This window comes from Paracoccidioides lutzii, assembly GCF_000150705.2.
Source record: "Paracoccidioides lutzii Pb01 unplaced genomic scaffold supercont2.18, whole genome shotgun sequence".
NCBI classification, from domain to species: Eukaryota; Fungi; Ascomycota; class Eurotiomycetes; order Onygenales; family Ajellomycetaceae; genus Paracoccidioides; species Paracoccidioides lutzii.
The window spans coordinates 438,329-453,400 of NW_015440964.1; the positions used below are offsets into that span (position 1 = coordinate 438,329).

General features: G+C 46.0%; 6 protein-coding genes across 6 annotated transcripts; 2 read left to right on the top strand and 4 right to left on the bottom strand.

The window, feature by feature from the left end:
• Nucleotides 1-2,442: 2,442 nt before the first annotated feature.
• PAAG_12227 (hypothetical protein) lies at nt 2,443-3,104 on the bottom strand (the record flags this gene model as incomplete). The annotated part of the gene is made up of 2 exons (XM_015847742.1): nt 2,443-2,727; nt 2,961-3,104. The coding sequence occupies 2 exons, from the start codon at nt 3,102-3,104 to the stop codon at nt 2,443-2,445; spliced, it is 429 nt and encodes a 142-aa protein (XP_015702654.1).
• Nucleotides 3,105-3,317: 213 nt separating this feature from the next.
• PAAG_06435 (hypothetical protein) lies at nt 3,318-3,989 on the top strand (the record flags this gene model as incomplete). Its single annotated transcript, XM_002791650.1, has 1 exon — nt 3,318-3,989. One exon carries the CDS (start codon nt 3,318-3,320, stop codon nt 3,987-3,989), a length of 672 nt encoding a protein of 223 aa, XP_002791696.1.
• Nucleotides 3,990-6,073: 2,084 nt separating this feature from the next.
• Nucleotides 6,074-6,578, bottom strand: PAAG_06436 (hypothetical protein; the record flags this gene model as incomplete). The annotated part of the gene is made up of 2 exons (XM_002791651.2): nt 6,074-6,314; nt 6,391-6,578. The coding sequence occupies 2 exons, from the start codon at nt 6,576-6,578 to the stop codon at nt 6,074-6,076; spliced, it is 429 nt and encodes a 142-aa protein (XP_002791697.2).
• A 740-nt stretch (nt 6,579-7,318) lies between these two features.
• On the top strand, nt 7,319-8,485 carry PAAG_06437 (hypothetical protein; the record flags this gene model as incomplete). Its single annotated transcript, XM_002791652.2, has 2 exons — nt 7,319-8,060; nt 8,142-8,485. The coding sequence occupies 2 exons, from the start codon at nt 7,319-7,321 to the stop codon at nt 8,483-8,485; spliced, it is 1,086 nt and encodes a 361-aa protein (XP_002791698.1).
• A 903-nt stretch (nt 8,486-9,388) lies between these two features.
• On the bottom strand, nt 9,389-10,181 carry PAAG_06438 (hypothetical protein; the record flags this gene model as incomplete). The annotated part of the gene is made up of 2 exons (XM_002791653.1): nt 9,389-9,966; nt 10,136-10,181. The coding sequence occupies 2 exons, from the start codon at nt 10,179-10,181 to the stop codon at nt 9,389-9,391; spliced, it is 624 nt and encodes a 207-aa protein (XP_002791699.1).
• A 1,432-nt stretch (nt 10,182-11,613) lies between these two features.
• Nucleotides 11,614-14,481, bottom strand: PAAG_06439 (tyrosinase; the record flags this gene model as incomplete). The annotated part of the gene is made up of 8 exons (XM_015845890.1): nt 11,614-12,097; nt 12,159-12,361; nt 12,415-12,718; nt 12,776-13,186; nt 13,251-13,618; nt 13,675-13,980; nt 14,048-14,181; nt 14,241-14,481. The coding sequence occupies 8 exons, from the start codon at nt 14,479-14,481 to the stop codon at nt 11,614-11,616; spliced, it is 2,451 nt and encodes an 816-aa protein (XP_015700116.1).
• Between the last annotated feature and the right edge of the window lie 591 nt (nt 14,482-15,072).

Below are 15,072 nucleotides of genomic sequence, written 5' to 3' on the forward strand. Positions count from 1 at the left end.
TATCTACCTTCGGAGCGTCAGAAAGAGAGTATAAACTGTTTGTAGCTTGAGTCTCCACGATAGCTTTTCAGAAGTTGTCAAACAGGTGACTTGACAAATCTATTGGTTGCACGCAGCAAGGATATAATGTCAGTAGAGATGTTAATCCGCATAAATCGTGCATTGAAAGCGCAACAACAGAAGCAGGATAAATGCATCTGAACCAATGATGTGTTCAAGTGAGTGGTCATGAAGAATTAAGGGGGGAGATAGACTTTATTTGCGTTATTTGCATCCACACACGCGGATATGCAGTAAGGGTATGATTGATTCTGGAAAACAGCTTGGGGATTCGCAACATGTGTCATATGTTCTATGTTTGCTTTGCATTACTTGTAGTTCAGGGATATGATAAAATACAGAGCAGGAAGTGCATGAAGCTTGGATGAGCAGGGCGTTTAACACTCCGTCAACAAGCTCTCCTCCGATCAAGTATTCGAGGATGCAATTTGACCTGAGTTTTAGTTAAGAGCTGCGGGGTGGAAGTACGCGCTGGGTTGTTGATGCGCCTCCATGCCCACGGCGACTAACATATTTGTCATTCATAGCCTGTTCACGGATTTCTTGTTGCCAGAGTAGCTGGATGGGGGGCCACGGCGAAGGGAAGTAGGCTCCTGGAGATTGCTGGGGAAGCCGGGCGGCTTCTAAGAAAGAGGATATAGTATTTGACGCCAGGGGACTTTTAAATAACTGCCTCTCCATGTATTTAGGGCTGTGGTTGAGTTATTGAGAATATAAGATGAATAATATCTGAGAGATTGGGAGAGATGCAATGTGGAGAATAACTTGGACAGTCTAAATAGAATAGAAATAAACGAGCGGCTTCTCCGCATTCTTGTGCAGAATTCCCTGAAGATATACAGACGGCTTGATCATTATCCATTCAGCTGCCGTATATTATTAGGAGTCAATGTCGAAAGAGATGAAACAGATTTTAGTATGGTTTCAGGATGTTTATTTCAAGCTCCTCCTGACGAACTCAGAAAAGAGAGAGATAGATGTGATTGGTTCTAGAGAACCCGTATGTGTCATCGCCTGCATTCTCAAAATGAATAAACGGCCCGGTCCTGAAGAACCATAACTGACTCAAATTAAAGTCGGCATTATTCGAAAAGCAGAAGTGCCACTCCCTGAAAACTTATCATGCGAATCATTATTTGTTGAAGGAAGTCATTTATCAATTCTTCTCAGGCATGAAACGTTTGTTTCATCTCTCTAAAACACAAGATGATCGACAAGCAAAAACGGTGGGGGAAAGTAACCGATTAAGCGCTGTAAATGGCTATTGGGAGATCGAAAAATATACTTGATTTCATGCAAGAAGCTATGCATAACTGATAGGGCAAAGGGAACTGTCCAGTAGCATGGCTATCATAGGACCTCCAGAACAGCAGTCAGGGTATTTAGGGATGAGGAGGAGGCGACTCCAGCCTTGAGATCATCAAGGATTCTCAACCGTAATTGGTTGTTGATAAAACTTCCCGAGTCACCTAGAGATTGAGGAGCGGCGAGACAAAATAGGTAGAATTGAGTCGTGTATGCTAAAAAAAAATAAAAAAAATAAAATAAAAAAAATAAAAATCAAAAAAATCAAAAAAAAAAAATTGCAGTGGATGTTATTTTCTCCACGACAGAGACCTCAGCCAATGCAAGACAAGAAATAGCCTGGAGACTGTGCCCGCGCTGCCCTGTAGCTGACCTCCGTCTCTCGGGTGCTGGGATTTGCTTCGAATCTGCAGAGTAACCGCTGCCCGAGCCGCCGAGTTGGCACAACCCCTCCTGGGTAAGCAGACGCTCAACGATGGACCTCCAAGCACGAACCAGACACCAGAGAGCGAGAGTTGAATATTTTGTCACTTGTCCTTGACACACCTGTGGAACATGAAGTTCCCTCCTGCAGAGAAACGTCGATTGGCCGTTACGTGTTTGTCAAGGGAATTCCTCTCCCCTCTTCATTAATGCCCCATTCTTTTGCGATGGGAAAGAAAATAAACGGACACATGGCTGGCGTCAACGGAGGGGAATTAAGGAGGAGATACAAGCCTGGAGGAGGATATAAAGGAGCCCTGAAAGACCGAAGAGACCGGAGAGTCAAAATGTTGACCATTATTCCATCTGGTGAACAACTCATCCTCACCCAAAACCATGAGACCTGAGTCAGCATCTGTCAAAACTTGTGCCTATTCCCGTTCCAAGGTCTCAATCATCTGTGGATTCTCCCTATTATTATTGCCCTAAAATTGTTTGTTGGTGGCATTTCAAGTTGCCACATTCGCCGGCCGGTTACCCTGATCTGCTGACATCCCGGCTCTTCTTCTCTGGAAGTTCTCTTTTAATTTAGCGTGATCCCCAATTTCCATTACGATTGGTATGTTTGAAGCGACATGGCAACATCATCCTAGCCTATGCAGGAGTACATTTGGGGGCTAATATTTGCTCTTCCTTTGGGTAATGTAGTTCGACGAGTGCCATCATTATTCCTCGCCCGCTCAGCACCAACTCAACCCCCGTCTCTCTCAGGTTTCGGCTGAAGCACTCCGGCAATCGCTCCAGCTGCACGACATCAAGTGTGATCACGGCGCTGTCGTCAATTGCAGGCCGCAACGGCCAATCACTACGCTGGAGCGCCCGTTCATCGTCCTCAGCATCCCAGTCCTTGGATGAACCAGGGCTTGCACCACCCAGTGACTAGGCCGATTGCGTGCTAGGCTTTGCTAATATTAGCCCCTGAACTGCGCTGCTGAAACCGCTGAGCTGCTTCAAGGCCTCGTACTGGTCAGATTTACGCGCCCAACCTCGAGGTGCACCAGGCACTGGCAACAGGCGTCATAATCATATTCACGCCTGCACCACCTTCGCCTCCATCCCCTCGTCCAAAATCCAAAATCCAAAAAAAAAAAAAAAAAAAAAAAAAAGGCAACCCGCAGGGTTGAAGCAAGCTGGTCTGCTTCATTGGAAAGTTGCTTTGCTCTGGGGGCCGTGACCAGACAAATCTCGCCAATAGTCCCATGCACTCCGTTTCCTCGTTGTTCTCCATCGCACTCAGTTAGTTGCTTCCAGCGCATCGTGATTATTAAAGGTCACTGCTGCCCATTTCTCTTGTTTGTTTCGATCTTTTGGTCTTGCTCCCCAAGCCTTGTTGTTGTCCTCCATAGTATCCTGGTGTGGCCATTGAATTGAACTTCCTTCGTGCCCGAGACATTCACTTGTTGTATCGGCCGTTCTTTTCTAATCTTGCGGATAGTTCATTTTACGATCAGTGCTCTACTCTCCCAGCCATGCCTGATTCTTCGAAGCCAAGGCTTCCTCCCATTTCCACCTCGAAGTCTGCAACTTTCCCCTCTGAACTTCATCAGAGTCCTGTGCTACTCTCTGACAGACCAGACTTTATCAAACAGGAGGATGCACTTCTGAAAACCCCAATCACCCCGCCTGTGGCCTATATAGACTTTCTTAAGTCAGTTACCCCCGTACTGGCTAGCCCCATGAAGACTGCCTCCCCTGTGTTTTCTGAAACGAGCTCTGGATATTCTTCACCAACCTCTCAGCCTTCAACCGCAAACGGCACCCACTCCTGTACTTGCGATATCCATAAGCCGCATAAATTGCCAGCCATATCTATTCCGCCGCCATCCCCATTTGCGCATCCAAGATCAGCAAGGACTCCCAAATCCCTGCACGCTCAGCGAATACCAGCATCCCCCGCAACCGTGCGCTCACCTATGAGCGCATCGTCTCCCAAAAGCGCAACATGCATGTCAGCGCGGTCTCAGTCCCAATTCTCTCCATCAGACTGGTGCGTTTCGCCAGGTGCTAGGTTTTTCGATCCTCCTCGAAGTTCGTCGGGACGACCTGTTTGCGTTCGACATGTCGTCACGCGAACCGTAACCTACAAGCGCACCCCTCTAGAGCCAGCTCCAAAGGGCAAACGAAGAAAAACCGAGCAATGAAATCCCGAAATGTCTGATATATCGCTGTTGCGTTCTTACCTACTCCCTAACTCTCGAACCTTGACCGCCCATTTGTCTCCAACGATATATCTTCGAGCAAACTCCCGTAGCACTTCTCCATTCCTACCCTCAAACCTACCGCTAGAGTCAGCTTCCCTGGGCTATATTACGACCAAACTACCTCGTAAATTCCGTGTATTAACATATACCGCACTGAGGCTACACGGGACTATATCTCCAGCGCTACGAACCGACGTGAGCAGCATCGGAAACTCCAACAGCCATGTCTACCATATGTTCCCTTGCCCTGGAAACTTTTGTCAACATATGGGCCCCATCCTACCTTACCAGTGCGTGTCGACTTTTAGCGTTTATTCTGCAGTCGCATAGCTCTCCTTTTCGTTTTCTCCGCTGCTCTTTAGCCTCCCACCGGTGGTTTTGGCTATATAAGCCGGTGTTTTGGTCTGTCGTTGAATAGGATTTCCGCTCTAATGGGGTTCGTTTATACCCCAGATCGGTTTGCATTATATATCACTTGAATGCATACAGGATGAGGGGTTTGCATCTATACGATATCAGTTCTCCTCCTGAGCACTATTACGTGTTCGTCCTACCCACTACTACCGTTTCCTTTTTTCGAGTTTATCTGTGTTTGTCATGATGGTTGGGATCGGACTGGGAATATTTTTGATGTCTGCGCACTACGTATATATACCTCCTTTCATTTGTGCCCGTATATAGGACATGTTTTTTTATTTCTGGGACGGGGTAGGGTTGCAACTCCTTCACCAACTCTCCATGTCTGTTTGTCTGTTGATGATCTACTGCAATAATTTATTACAGAGAATCTTTCAAACACCCTCCCACTTCTATCCAATATGCGTAATGATCAATCTATGGTAATTAGCAAGCGCTTAAAGGTACCCCATGCAACTAAGAAATTCTCACCTCCAACAGCCATTGGCAGATATTGTTTCTCGCAGTACACGGACTATATAAAACCCAGCCCCGTCACCCCGCAATTTTTACCTGCAATTCCTTCAGCTTGGCGAATAGTAACCAAAAGCCATGGTCAATATCACAGACCAATAAAGGATTCTTTGGGCACACGATACTTTTCTAGCCACATCAACTACCTCGCGCTGGTGAACTGTGGTCCTATGGAATCATTAAGTGCCCTCCATTTGGAATTTAGTGATTGGGTTTGGCTTAACCTCCTTCATCCATTGATCCATTCTTCTTCTACAAAGTTCTCCTTCCATGACCCAAGCTCCAACAACATACCTTTCTTCAAGATGGTGGTTTTTCAGTTCGTCCATTGATTTGAATGGGTGCAAAAGCGGTTCTCTGGGCTTGAGGATCTTCATGTCTTGGACTCAAGATCGGTTCAATCACGTATACACGCATCTTAGACAGTAATGAACGGCTTGTTGTCTCCCTTCTCCCATATTCCACAAGCGAGGAAAGAAAATCTGAAGAATATTATTTCATGACCTCTCTCCCCAGTTAAATTATTTTTGGATTCTTTCGATCGACTGTCATTTGGAGAATGGAGTCTCAGACTCAGATATTCATATAGAGTAGCTGGCAAACCAAGGACTGCCCTTTGAGCTAAAGAATAACATTCGAAGGTTCAGCGAAAAAGGTAAGGAGCTGACCCTCAGCAGTGACCTCGGCTGCAACTCAGAAGGTTCTGATCAAGCAAACTCAGAATTAATCGATGACATCTTCATATCCCGACCCAGGGTTTTGTATCCCATCTCATCATTACTAGAGGGAGTAGAATAGTGCCTGGTGTAAATTTGCGATGCTGTGCTGCATCTTCTTTCCCATAACTAAGTTATTGAATCCAGAGCAGCCTGCCTGTGAATGGATGTGAGGGCTTGCCGGAGTATCAGATGCCGGACCTGGGAAGCGAGTGTGTGTCTGCATCATGCACATCCTTCTCGGGATCCTGTCCCCGGACACATATACAAGTGTTTGGTAACAAAGAAATGAATGTTGCAAGGTTTTACAAAGTGACTGTTTTTCCAGAAAAGTGACGGTTAAGTACAGACATCCTGTCACCCAGATAGGGTAGCAAACTAGCCAGTAACACCCTCAAGTGTGAAGTCTGATTCTGAACAGGCTGGTTCAAGCAGGTTCGAGCAGATGGCCCTGGCATATATGATTTTTGGCAATTTCAACGGTTTCATCCTGGTATGGGCCCGTATTCCAGATGGGCAATTTGATCCGATTGTTGAGACAGACAGCAGCTCGTGAAAACCAGCAACTGGAACGCGTGCAGCGCATTCCGATTTCAGGATGTCAAAGAGCCAGGGATAACTATACATGTTAGTTAAATATCATAAAGTCCTCTGCTGCTCCAGAATCCTCACTTGTATGAGTTCATCTGCTTTACCTCCCCGACGTGACCGATGCGAGGTAATACGAAATGGCATCGCCCCTGAATCCCGGGCAGAACCCACTGAATCCAAGTGTAGCAGAGAGTGGCTTCCATGAACCAAGAAGGGTTAAAGGGTTGTTATTGTTATTGTCCATATGTTTGCATTCCTCGTCAGCAGTTCCGTCGCATTTCAAAGTTTCCATATCACAATCCCCCCCGTCCACACCAGTTAGCGTGATAGGGAGCATAATATCAACTCTGCTGTTTTCACTATGGGAGTAAATATTAGACATCACAAAGCCGTGCTGATTGTAATCGAAATCTCGTTCGTGATGAGACGAGATAGAGTTTAACAGGTTGCTCGATTGGCCCAAATTCCTTCGGATACAACAATTCTACATATGGCGTAAACCCATATGAGTATACATATTCCTTCCCCAGGTGACTAGTTACATGGAATTATTCCATCGGGGCAGACAGACAGCAGTCCCCAATCGCATTGGTTGCAACATATTGGGATATGCAGGTTTCTAGAAGGGTTTGACGGAAGATGTTTCAAAACAACAAAATAGCCACGACAAGCCCATTTGACGGCCAGCCCGCTAATTCTTTCTCCATTCTTGCTCGAATTCCTGCTAAATCTGCTGCTAATATGCTAGTGGCCGGTGGGGGGCGGATTGTCACTATTATTGCGTCTGTGAGCCTTTGCCTCGTGATTTCGCTGTTGGTTCTCCTTTTCTTCGACGAGACACCAACTCAGCACCGTCCAACCCATGCAACAACCTGTGTCTCTGTCCATGGATGCCTTAGGCCTTTGTGTTGTTGGCTAGTTACCGGTTCCCGTTGATTGATCCAGCTCCGTTGTCCCTCTTTAGCTTTTTTACCTTTTATTTCTTCCTTTCATTTCTGTCTCCCCGTGTTTCACTGGGAGTGGTAGAGAGGCATGGCTCAGCAATTTACTCCATACAGCGACTCTGCTGTGTTGGACACTCCTCATGTTCGGTCTCCATTGTTGTCTATCTCTGCTCTTGCACGGTTTGAATTTGAGCCAGGCAAGGGCAACGAGGGCACAAAGATTTTGATGGTGGAATGGGAAGATGACGACCTCACCAGATCGTCGGGAACTTGGCACGTCTCCTGGGACGGAAAGAAAACAGTCCTCCCAGCAAATGAACAAACGTCAGAACACGTCCGACGATGTTATTTCTTACTCCCTTACCATGCTACCATTCCTCCTGTCGTCACATTGGCCTATGAGCCACCACCCAGTTCTGCTGCGACAGTTAAGAAACCTGATTCACTCCAGGTGAATCCTCTCCCTGCAATTTTCCCGCCTGAGCTTGGAGCCACGGCAGTAGCTGCAGGCAAGAAAGGGGTTCTACATACGATATGGGCGAAGAAGCGATTACAAGAGCTGGAGAGAGAAATCAGGGAGGAATCGAGATATAACATAGAAGGTGTGGCCTTGGAGATGGCACTTCAAGAAAAAGAATGGATTGAGACCAACTTTGGTGTTGGAGCCCGTCCAACACCTTTCCAGACGGCAAATGTGTCGTCATGGAATTCCGTTCCTCTCAGTCCTACTACTCCCCTGTCTCCGGGTGGCGGGAGGAAGCTCAGCGAAAAACTCAAGGGCCTGAAACTGGGAACGAGTGAGAAAGATCTCACGCGCAAACCTTCCCAAGGTAAAGGGGTTCTTTTCGCCCCCATGGAACCAATGATCGGCCAGTGCGCAACATGCTGACTCCATTCGCCCCAATTTGTAGCAAGCCGAACAGAAGCCTCAGATTTTCATCCCCTCTCCCCAGAGGGTCCGGATGTTGCTATATCGTCGTTCAAGCTGTTCCGTCATACCCCTATCGCTGAATCGCCTAAACCATCGATACCTCAAGCTGTAGCACATCTCCCCCCCGCTTCCATACAGGCACAGCAACAACAACTAGGGCAGGAAGGATTTACCAGCCTAACCCAGAACAATGATCAAAGCGTGGATGACGGTTTATTCGCGATAGCGCTTAGTCCTCGTTCCCCAGATATCCCACGAAGTCCCTTTTCATTCTCCCCTAAAGAAACTATACCCTACGCGAAAATGAAGTTAAATGAATCATGAAATAAGTGTTTGGAATCCTGAAAAGAAAATGTACCACAGCCTACCAAGTTAGTGTCCCAGAAGGATCATAAAACGAAATGAATCGCCTTTCGTTTCGATAGATATTCCAGAAACTTGCTATCCGTGCTCTTATTTGTGGTGGTCCATTTCAACCATATTCTATCTACATAGATGATGTTGCTATGTCTAATGACTACCCTGTTTTTTAAAATTGCATTTTCGCGTTTATTTGGAAATTTCTATCTTGATGTTCAAATTCGGAGGGCCATACTTCTATCCCTAAGTTATCAATGCATACATCGGTGTGTTGAACCCCTCCTTGTGAAATCATCTGTGGAGTTTTTGCTTGTCTTATTTATGGTTGATCTTGTGTAGAATCACAGCTCGCCATTGATGGATTAATTGCTTATCTGCTTACAATTTATTTCAAAGTGGTTTTTGTCATCACGTATTTGGAAATGCAAAGTGCTCTTTAGGACAGCCAAACTCAAATTCTACAAACACGTAGCATTTACGCATGATAACAAGGGTACCCTTTCATGCTCAATTTATAACCCCATCTTGTGCAATCGAAGGGAGAAGAAGTGACAATATGAGTCAGACTTCTTCAGGTTAGCTATTCCCCTTGTGCCTGACTTTTGACAACAACCATGACCCCGATACACAGTAAAGTGTCCCTTTGTAACCACCTATCCACATGGGATCCAAAAGGGCGACTGTTGACATACAGCTGTTCGGTAATCATGCCAGAAAAAAGAAAAAGAGCCCTAGATTCCCTCCAAACTAGATAGAGGGAAAGAAAAAGAAAAAGAAAGAGAAAGAGAAAACCTTCTTGAAACTAATCAATAACGTAACAACCATATTTTTGACATAAATCGAGGAGAGACCAAAAAAAAAAAAAAATCACTGCTTCTTTTTTGACGATGTGCTGTGGCCCTGCCTCGTGACCTTGGGAGCTTCCTTCTTGGCCTCGTTCTCTTTCTTCACAAAAGCGTCCGCTTCCTGCTGTTCTTTGCGCTCTGCATACCACTGCCCAGCTTGTAAGACCAAAACACCCACCAAAACCAGTGCTAGTATCGTGTTACTAGCAGCCATGACCTTCAAGCTGTCTTCGCGTCCAAGTACCTGATCCGTCTCATCGTCTGGGTCCGGAGCGCCATAGTCTCCAGAAGACACGATTCGCAAACCCTTGACAATGTTTGCAATGTAAACGATAACACCGCACATGTACAGGACGAGACTGGCGCCGTCAAAGAGCATGTTGGATTCAGAGGGCTTGTAGAGCTTTGCAACGATACCGGCTAAACCGACGAAGACGACGATGTGTAAAATGCGTGGGATCAAAGGTGGGGAGGCGTGCATGAATTTGAGGTGGTTCTCCAGGAAGGAATAGTATGCATCGGGCGTTGGATCTGTGGACCATAGGACGGGGTAATCGTACGGAAACATGGAGAAGATTATCCCGAGGAAGAACGAGGTTGCTGTTTTACAAAAATAAGTGGTCAGCTGTAGGTTTGTTGTTTGCTTTCTGTTTCTATTGCGTTGGATTTGCAGCAATTGCTTCGCCCCTCTTTTTTTATTTTATTTTTGTTGTTGTTGTTGTTGTTGAAGTTAAGTCGGGGTTGGAGGAACGGGGTTTCGGAGACTTACGACAAACGATGAGGAAGGTCACGAATGACCCAGCAGTTAAAGCCATGGTTGAAAACGAGAGATCGCAGATATCAATTCTATTCGTGTGGGAGCCGGAAACGTATCAATTGGAGCACTCAGCCAAAGCAGGTAGATGGGAAATCAAATTCTGACGAAGCGCACAAGTTAGCATCTCATTTTTTTTTTTTTTTTGTTCAATGCGCCATTGCCAGGATCTTTCAGTTAAATTAAGTAGCGGGGAATTTGATGCTTAGAGAGCACAAGACAACGTACCAATACTTTTCCACAACGAGATCACAACGCATTCGTTGCGATATAGTGACCCCTTTATGATCAACAGAAGGTTGATTGATGTGTTTGGATTACGATGAGTGGGCCAGGAACCACAGGGAATTTACCAGAAGTTTCCAAGGTTCGAGACCTCAAGGACATGTGGGTCAGGGGAAGCTGATCAGCGATTTGAAATCTGCTAACCGGCAACGCTGAGGGCAATGGTGCGCAGTGTGATAAGTCAAGGGCGCGTTCTTCAACGGAACCTGACGTTGCGACGCCAAAAGTCCGCAGATTTGATTGATGTATTATTAGATAAGCTGACACGTTCTTGGCTTTGTCGCAGCAACAAGGAGAAGTTGGGGCTAATCACGTGGTTTGATTTTTTCCTGTCCAATGAGGTGTATGATTGGATTTCCCCAGTCAATTTTGGAAATGTGATACCAACTTACCGAGAAACGAGATTCATATCCATGGATCTGGTGGAAATCTTGACCTTTGGGAAATCCAAAAATAATTCTGGAGTTTGTGAAAAGAAATTTTGGTCTGGAAGTCACAGGCTTCTGATTAGCTCTCCTTTGGATGTCGACAAGAGGCATCTCCGGGGAAAATCCCGATGACATAAAGACTTTGGCACCAAATCACAGTGAAACGAGATGGATGGAGTGGAAGATTGCCCTTCTTTGGGTCGCTGTCGAAGTCATTGGGGCTCCTGAGACGTGTGTGAATTTATGCACCATTGACAAGATATCTTTTTCTTGCTAGCGCACAGTTTTATTCATGTAGAATGCCGAATGGACATTACAAATTTCATGTGAACGGTTTTAGAATAACATATTAATGGTTCCCCTTGCAGTAGATCTGATTGAACCCGTTTCTCGGACCGCCTCTGCACCCCCGGTTTGAAGATTGATGAAGACAAAACATTATTAGTATGTTTCCTGTGAAACCATCTTGATAGCAGTGTGATCCGTGCACTGTAAACTAAAACAAACTTAAACATAATAAAGTTTTTTAACAAAGCGGCAGGAGGGACTGGCCGAAACATATGGGGTAGGAGCACATGATTATTATGTTCGAAGGTCTCAAACACAAGATAATTAAACACTTTATACAACTGATTTGTGCAGGCTGCTACCTTGACCCTAGCTGGGAGGGAAAAGAAAGATAACCTGGCCTGGAGACGAGAGCTCGCTTGCCATTTTGTCCTAATGCGAGAGAATCTTCTTGAGAGAAGGATATACTGACACCTTCAACACGTCAGAAAGAACAGGGTTCTGGTTCTTATTGACCCCATAGTGTACTGTCTTGATAGGTCTCGGGTCTCTTTTTGGGAACCAGGCAGCGTGGACGAAGTCAAGGCTGACCTCGAAACCTTCACCCTGATCGTTGACCATGATTGAGAGGGTAGTATTCGTCAGCCTGCCAGCGAGGTCGATCCTCTGCTCTGCACCCCATTTGCCCTTCAAGTTAGTATTAAATACAATCTGCCCCTCCGCACGGCGGAAGGAGATCAAGAACAGGGTGTCGCTTCCGTTCGTAAACGTCAACTGAGTATTGTCGATGGTATCAGTCACTATCGGGTTCAAGTCTACCTTAGAAGAGTCGAAGATCAGCACACTGTCTGCCGTGAAGTCTTCTTTAAGGTCGACAGAAGTTCCAAGCCGGAGCAACGCTGATGGAGGTGCAGGTCTAAAACTCGGTTAGCGGAGATAATACTATATGTGAGGATTGCTCCGCCTTTATAACTTACGGTGCGGTTGGTAGAGGCGGTAGCTTCTTCTTTAATTTTGGATCAAGAGCTCCGTCAGGGCCACCTGCCAGCGCTGGAATATCATGGAAGCCTTTGAACCCGGAGAGGATGGATGGATCTTCATGGTGATTGGCGTTATTGAAGGAGCCAAGAACTTCAAGTTCGATCTTTTCCATTGAGAACCTGTCAAGTTCTCTTCCACGCTGTTCTTGTGTTAGCATGGTAGTTTGATGGTCTGGAAGTTGTACAAACGTACCTGGAAAACTCTCCAGTAAAGATTTTTCTGTAGAAACTTGGTAACCACGTCCTGGCTCAAAGAGGGCAAAATCCCCCTCTTGACACACTGTATAAGAACATATGTAATTGAGAGATAGGAGGTAGCCTTTGATTCTGTTGCCTCCACGGAAGTGCAGTTACTACAGACTTCCTTCCCGTCGACAATCGATGGGAAACTGAAATTGTAAACCTCCGTGACGTAGTCGCTTTCCGGGCTTCTTGGCTTTCCATCCCCGGGAGCAAGGTATATCTTGATGGTGAACGGATTTCCACCCAAGGCGTATCTGTAAATTGTTAGACTTAAAACCCAAAAATACTGGGTTACTGTTACACAAACTTACTTCTTGTATCGAATGCTAAAGGCAAAATCATTTGATTTAACACCATCATCTGTCTTATCTCCAAGGGTAGGGGTACCAAGTAACTCGGTTCGCGTGGCTCCGTACTTTTCGTTAATAGCTTTCTTGAGGTCAGTCAAGTGCAATTCGTTGTTATATGCTCCGGCAGCTTGGTATTTGGCGTCCCACGTTTGCAACTCAGGATAGGTGTATCCAAAGTTCAAAGTATCCCTGGCTCCTTCAGGGGTCCAGCATGTGCCCACTTTGTCTGTATGGAAAGGGCGAAGCTTAGTTTGGGGAGTGATAGTTTCAGCAAGCCCAAGAGCTTCTTGAAAGAACGTATTTTTGTCGGCAGTGTCGAACCATTTATCAGGGTTCAATGCCTGCCAGATAGCGAACATGCGATCGATGTTGCTAGGGGATTTGTAAGTCATGACAACTGCAATATTTCCTAAAACTCAAGAATGATTAAACTTACCAATGATGAAGCCAGAAAAGAGGATCAAAGGTTGCTACTGGAATTTCAGACATATGTCCGGTATAGTTACCGCCCACCCAACCGTGCACAGTGTTATGGATATATTCCAAATTAACGTCTTTGCTGATATCATCTTGTCCTTTGCTGCGGAATGTCGTAGCAAAAGATATAAAATCCAAAGGATGGGTGAGCAGGCGGTATACCATCTCAGAAGCAGCTCCATATTTCCCCTCCCCCATCCATTGGGGGCTTTTTAGTGCTAGTGCGACCTGGTTATTGTTGACGACTCCATTTACCCATGTCTCCGAATCGGGGTTTTTGCTGTCTTCTATATCGGGGCTTCTGCTAGTTCCGATACAAGGGCCGAACTACACAACTTTAGCCCTCCACCATAATACCTAACAGAGGGATAGGTAGAACTTACATTAAAGTACATCCCCTTCCCGCCCTCCCCCGCCCAGGGGTCGAAGACTTGACCCACACCTTCGGACAAAAATGGTTCGTTCGTTGGCATTTTAAACTGATAGAGGGGGTTTTCCACTCTAGCTCTTTTACCGCTTGGGGTTGGTATAGTCGTTGTTGGATATTTGGCGAGTGTAGGCACTCTATGGTTGACAGCCCAATCCCAGAATGGAAGCCTCCACGAATCCGCAGCCTCCTTAAGCTGGGCTTGTCTATCCTTCGGGAATGCAGGAATGATGTCCGTTATCATGTTTTCGTAGAGAAGTTGCTGTTAATCCGATGTTATCAGAACCAGCGATTTGGATAAGAGAGGTAGTAGCATTCAGACACCATACCTCCAACAATACGAGATACGGACGATGCCATAGCGGGAAAAGGATATTGTTATGAGTGCAGTAGCCCTTATCTTTGGCTTCGTCCATTTGTGTATCGGGCTCGTCCCATGGAATATAAGGTTGACCATGAATACCTGAAGGATCGTCAGCAATTGAATCCTTTCCATATACTGTCATGTTAAATGGAGCCTACCGGCAACTTGGAAAAAGGAACCTCGCTCTCTGGGCGATGTATTCATGAGGTTACGCCAGGCCATAACAAACAAGTCCACCTGGTCTGCATTTGCCTTGTTGTTGCTCCATTCATCAATTTCTTGACGGATTGGAGCCTTTTTCTGTTCGGGGATCGTCCCCGCTTTGATTCCAGTGATCGCATAGTATTCGTAGGGGCGCTTGCTGAGGTACTCAGGAAGCTTGTAAGTCTTTGCAGTCATTTTTCTGGACGACGTGCTTCTTAGCTGTGTGGATGTGGGCGAGGAAAGGTCCTGAACGGAAGAGCTTTTTGAGTGGCCTAAAGGAAGATGGAGAATTTGACGCAGCATAGAGAATGTTTCAATCAGGCGTTCAGACCCAGGCAACCATGGGATATATATCACGCCGGATGAAGATCGAAGGAGAGCCAGATTTTGGGAACTGAAATAAGAACAGTTGTTTTTGTACTCTCTACCCCCTACCCGACCATGATTCCAGGTCCCAATTTTGGACACAAAAAGGGCCCAATCACAATGGATGCATAGCTGTCGAATGAGGAGAGCTGTGAAGCGATAGATAGAGAGTCATTCTCTCATGATGGAGAGATAAACTAGCCCCGCTTCGCGGCAGCATGGAGTAGCTGATTTGCCATGGTGGCTTTCCGAAAGCACACTTTGAGTGGCTAGGACTTTATTGAGGGGTACGGGCTCATCGCACCGTCTGCACGTATTCTGTGGCTGGCTATGCTGATGCAATTTATCAGTTGTCGACGTCTGACCGTTGCAGGGTATTCAAGCCGTAGCATGAGTTCGGATTTTGATTCTCTGAAATAA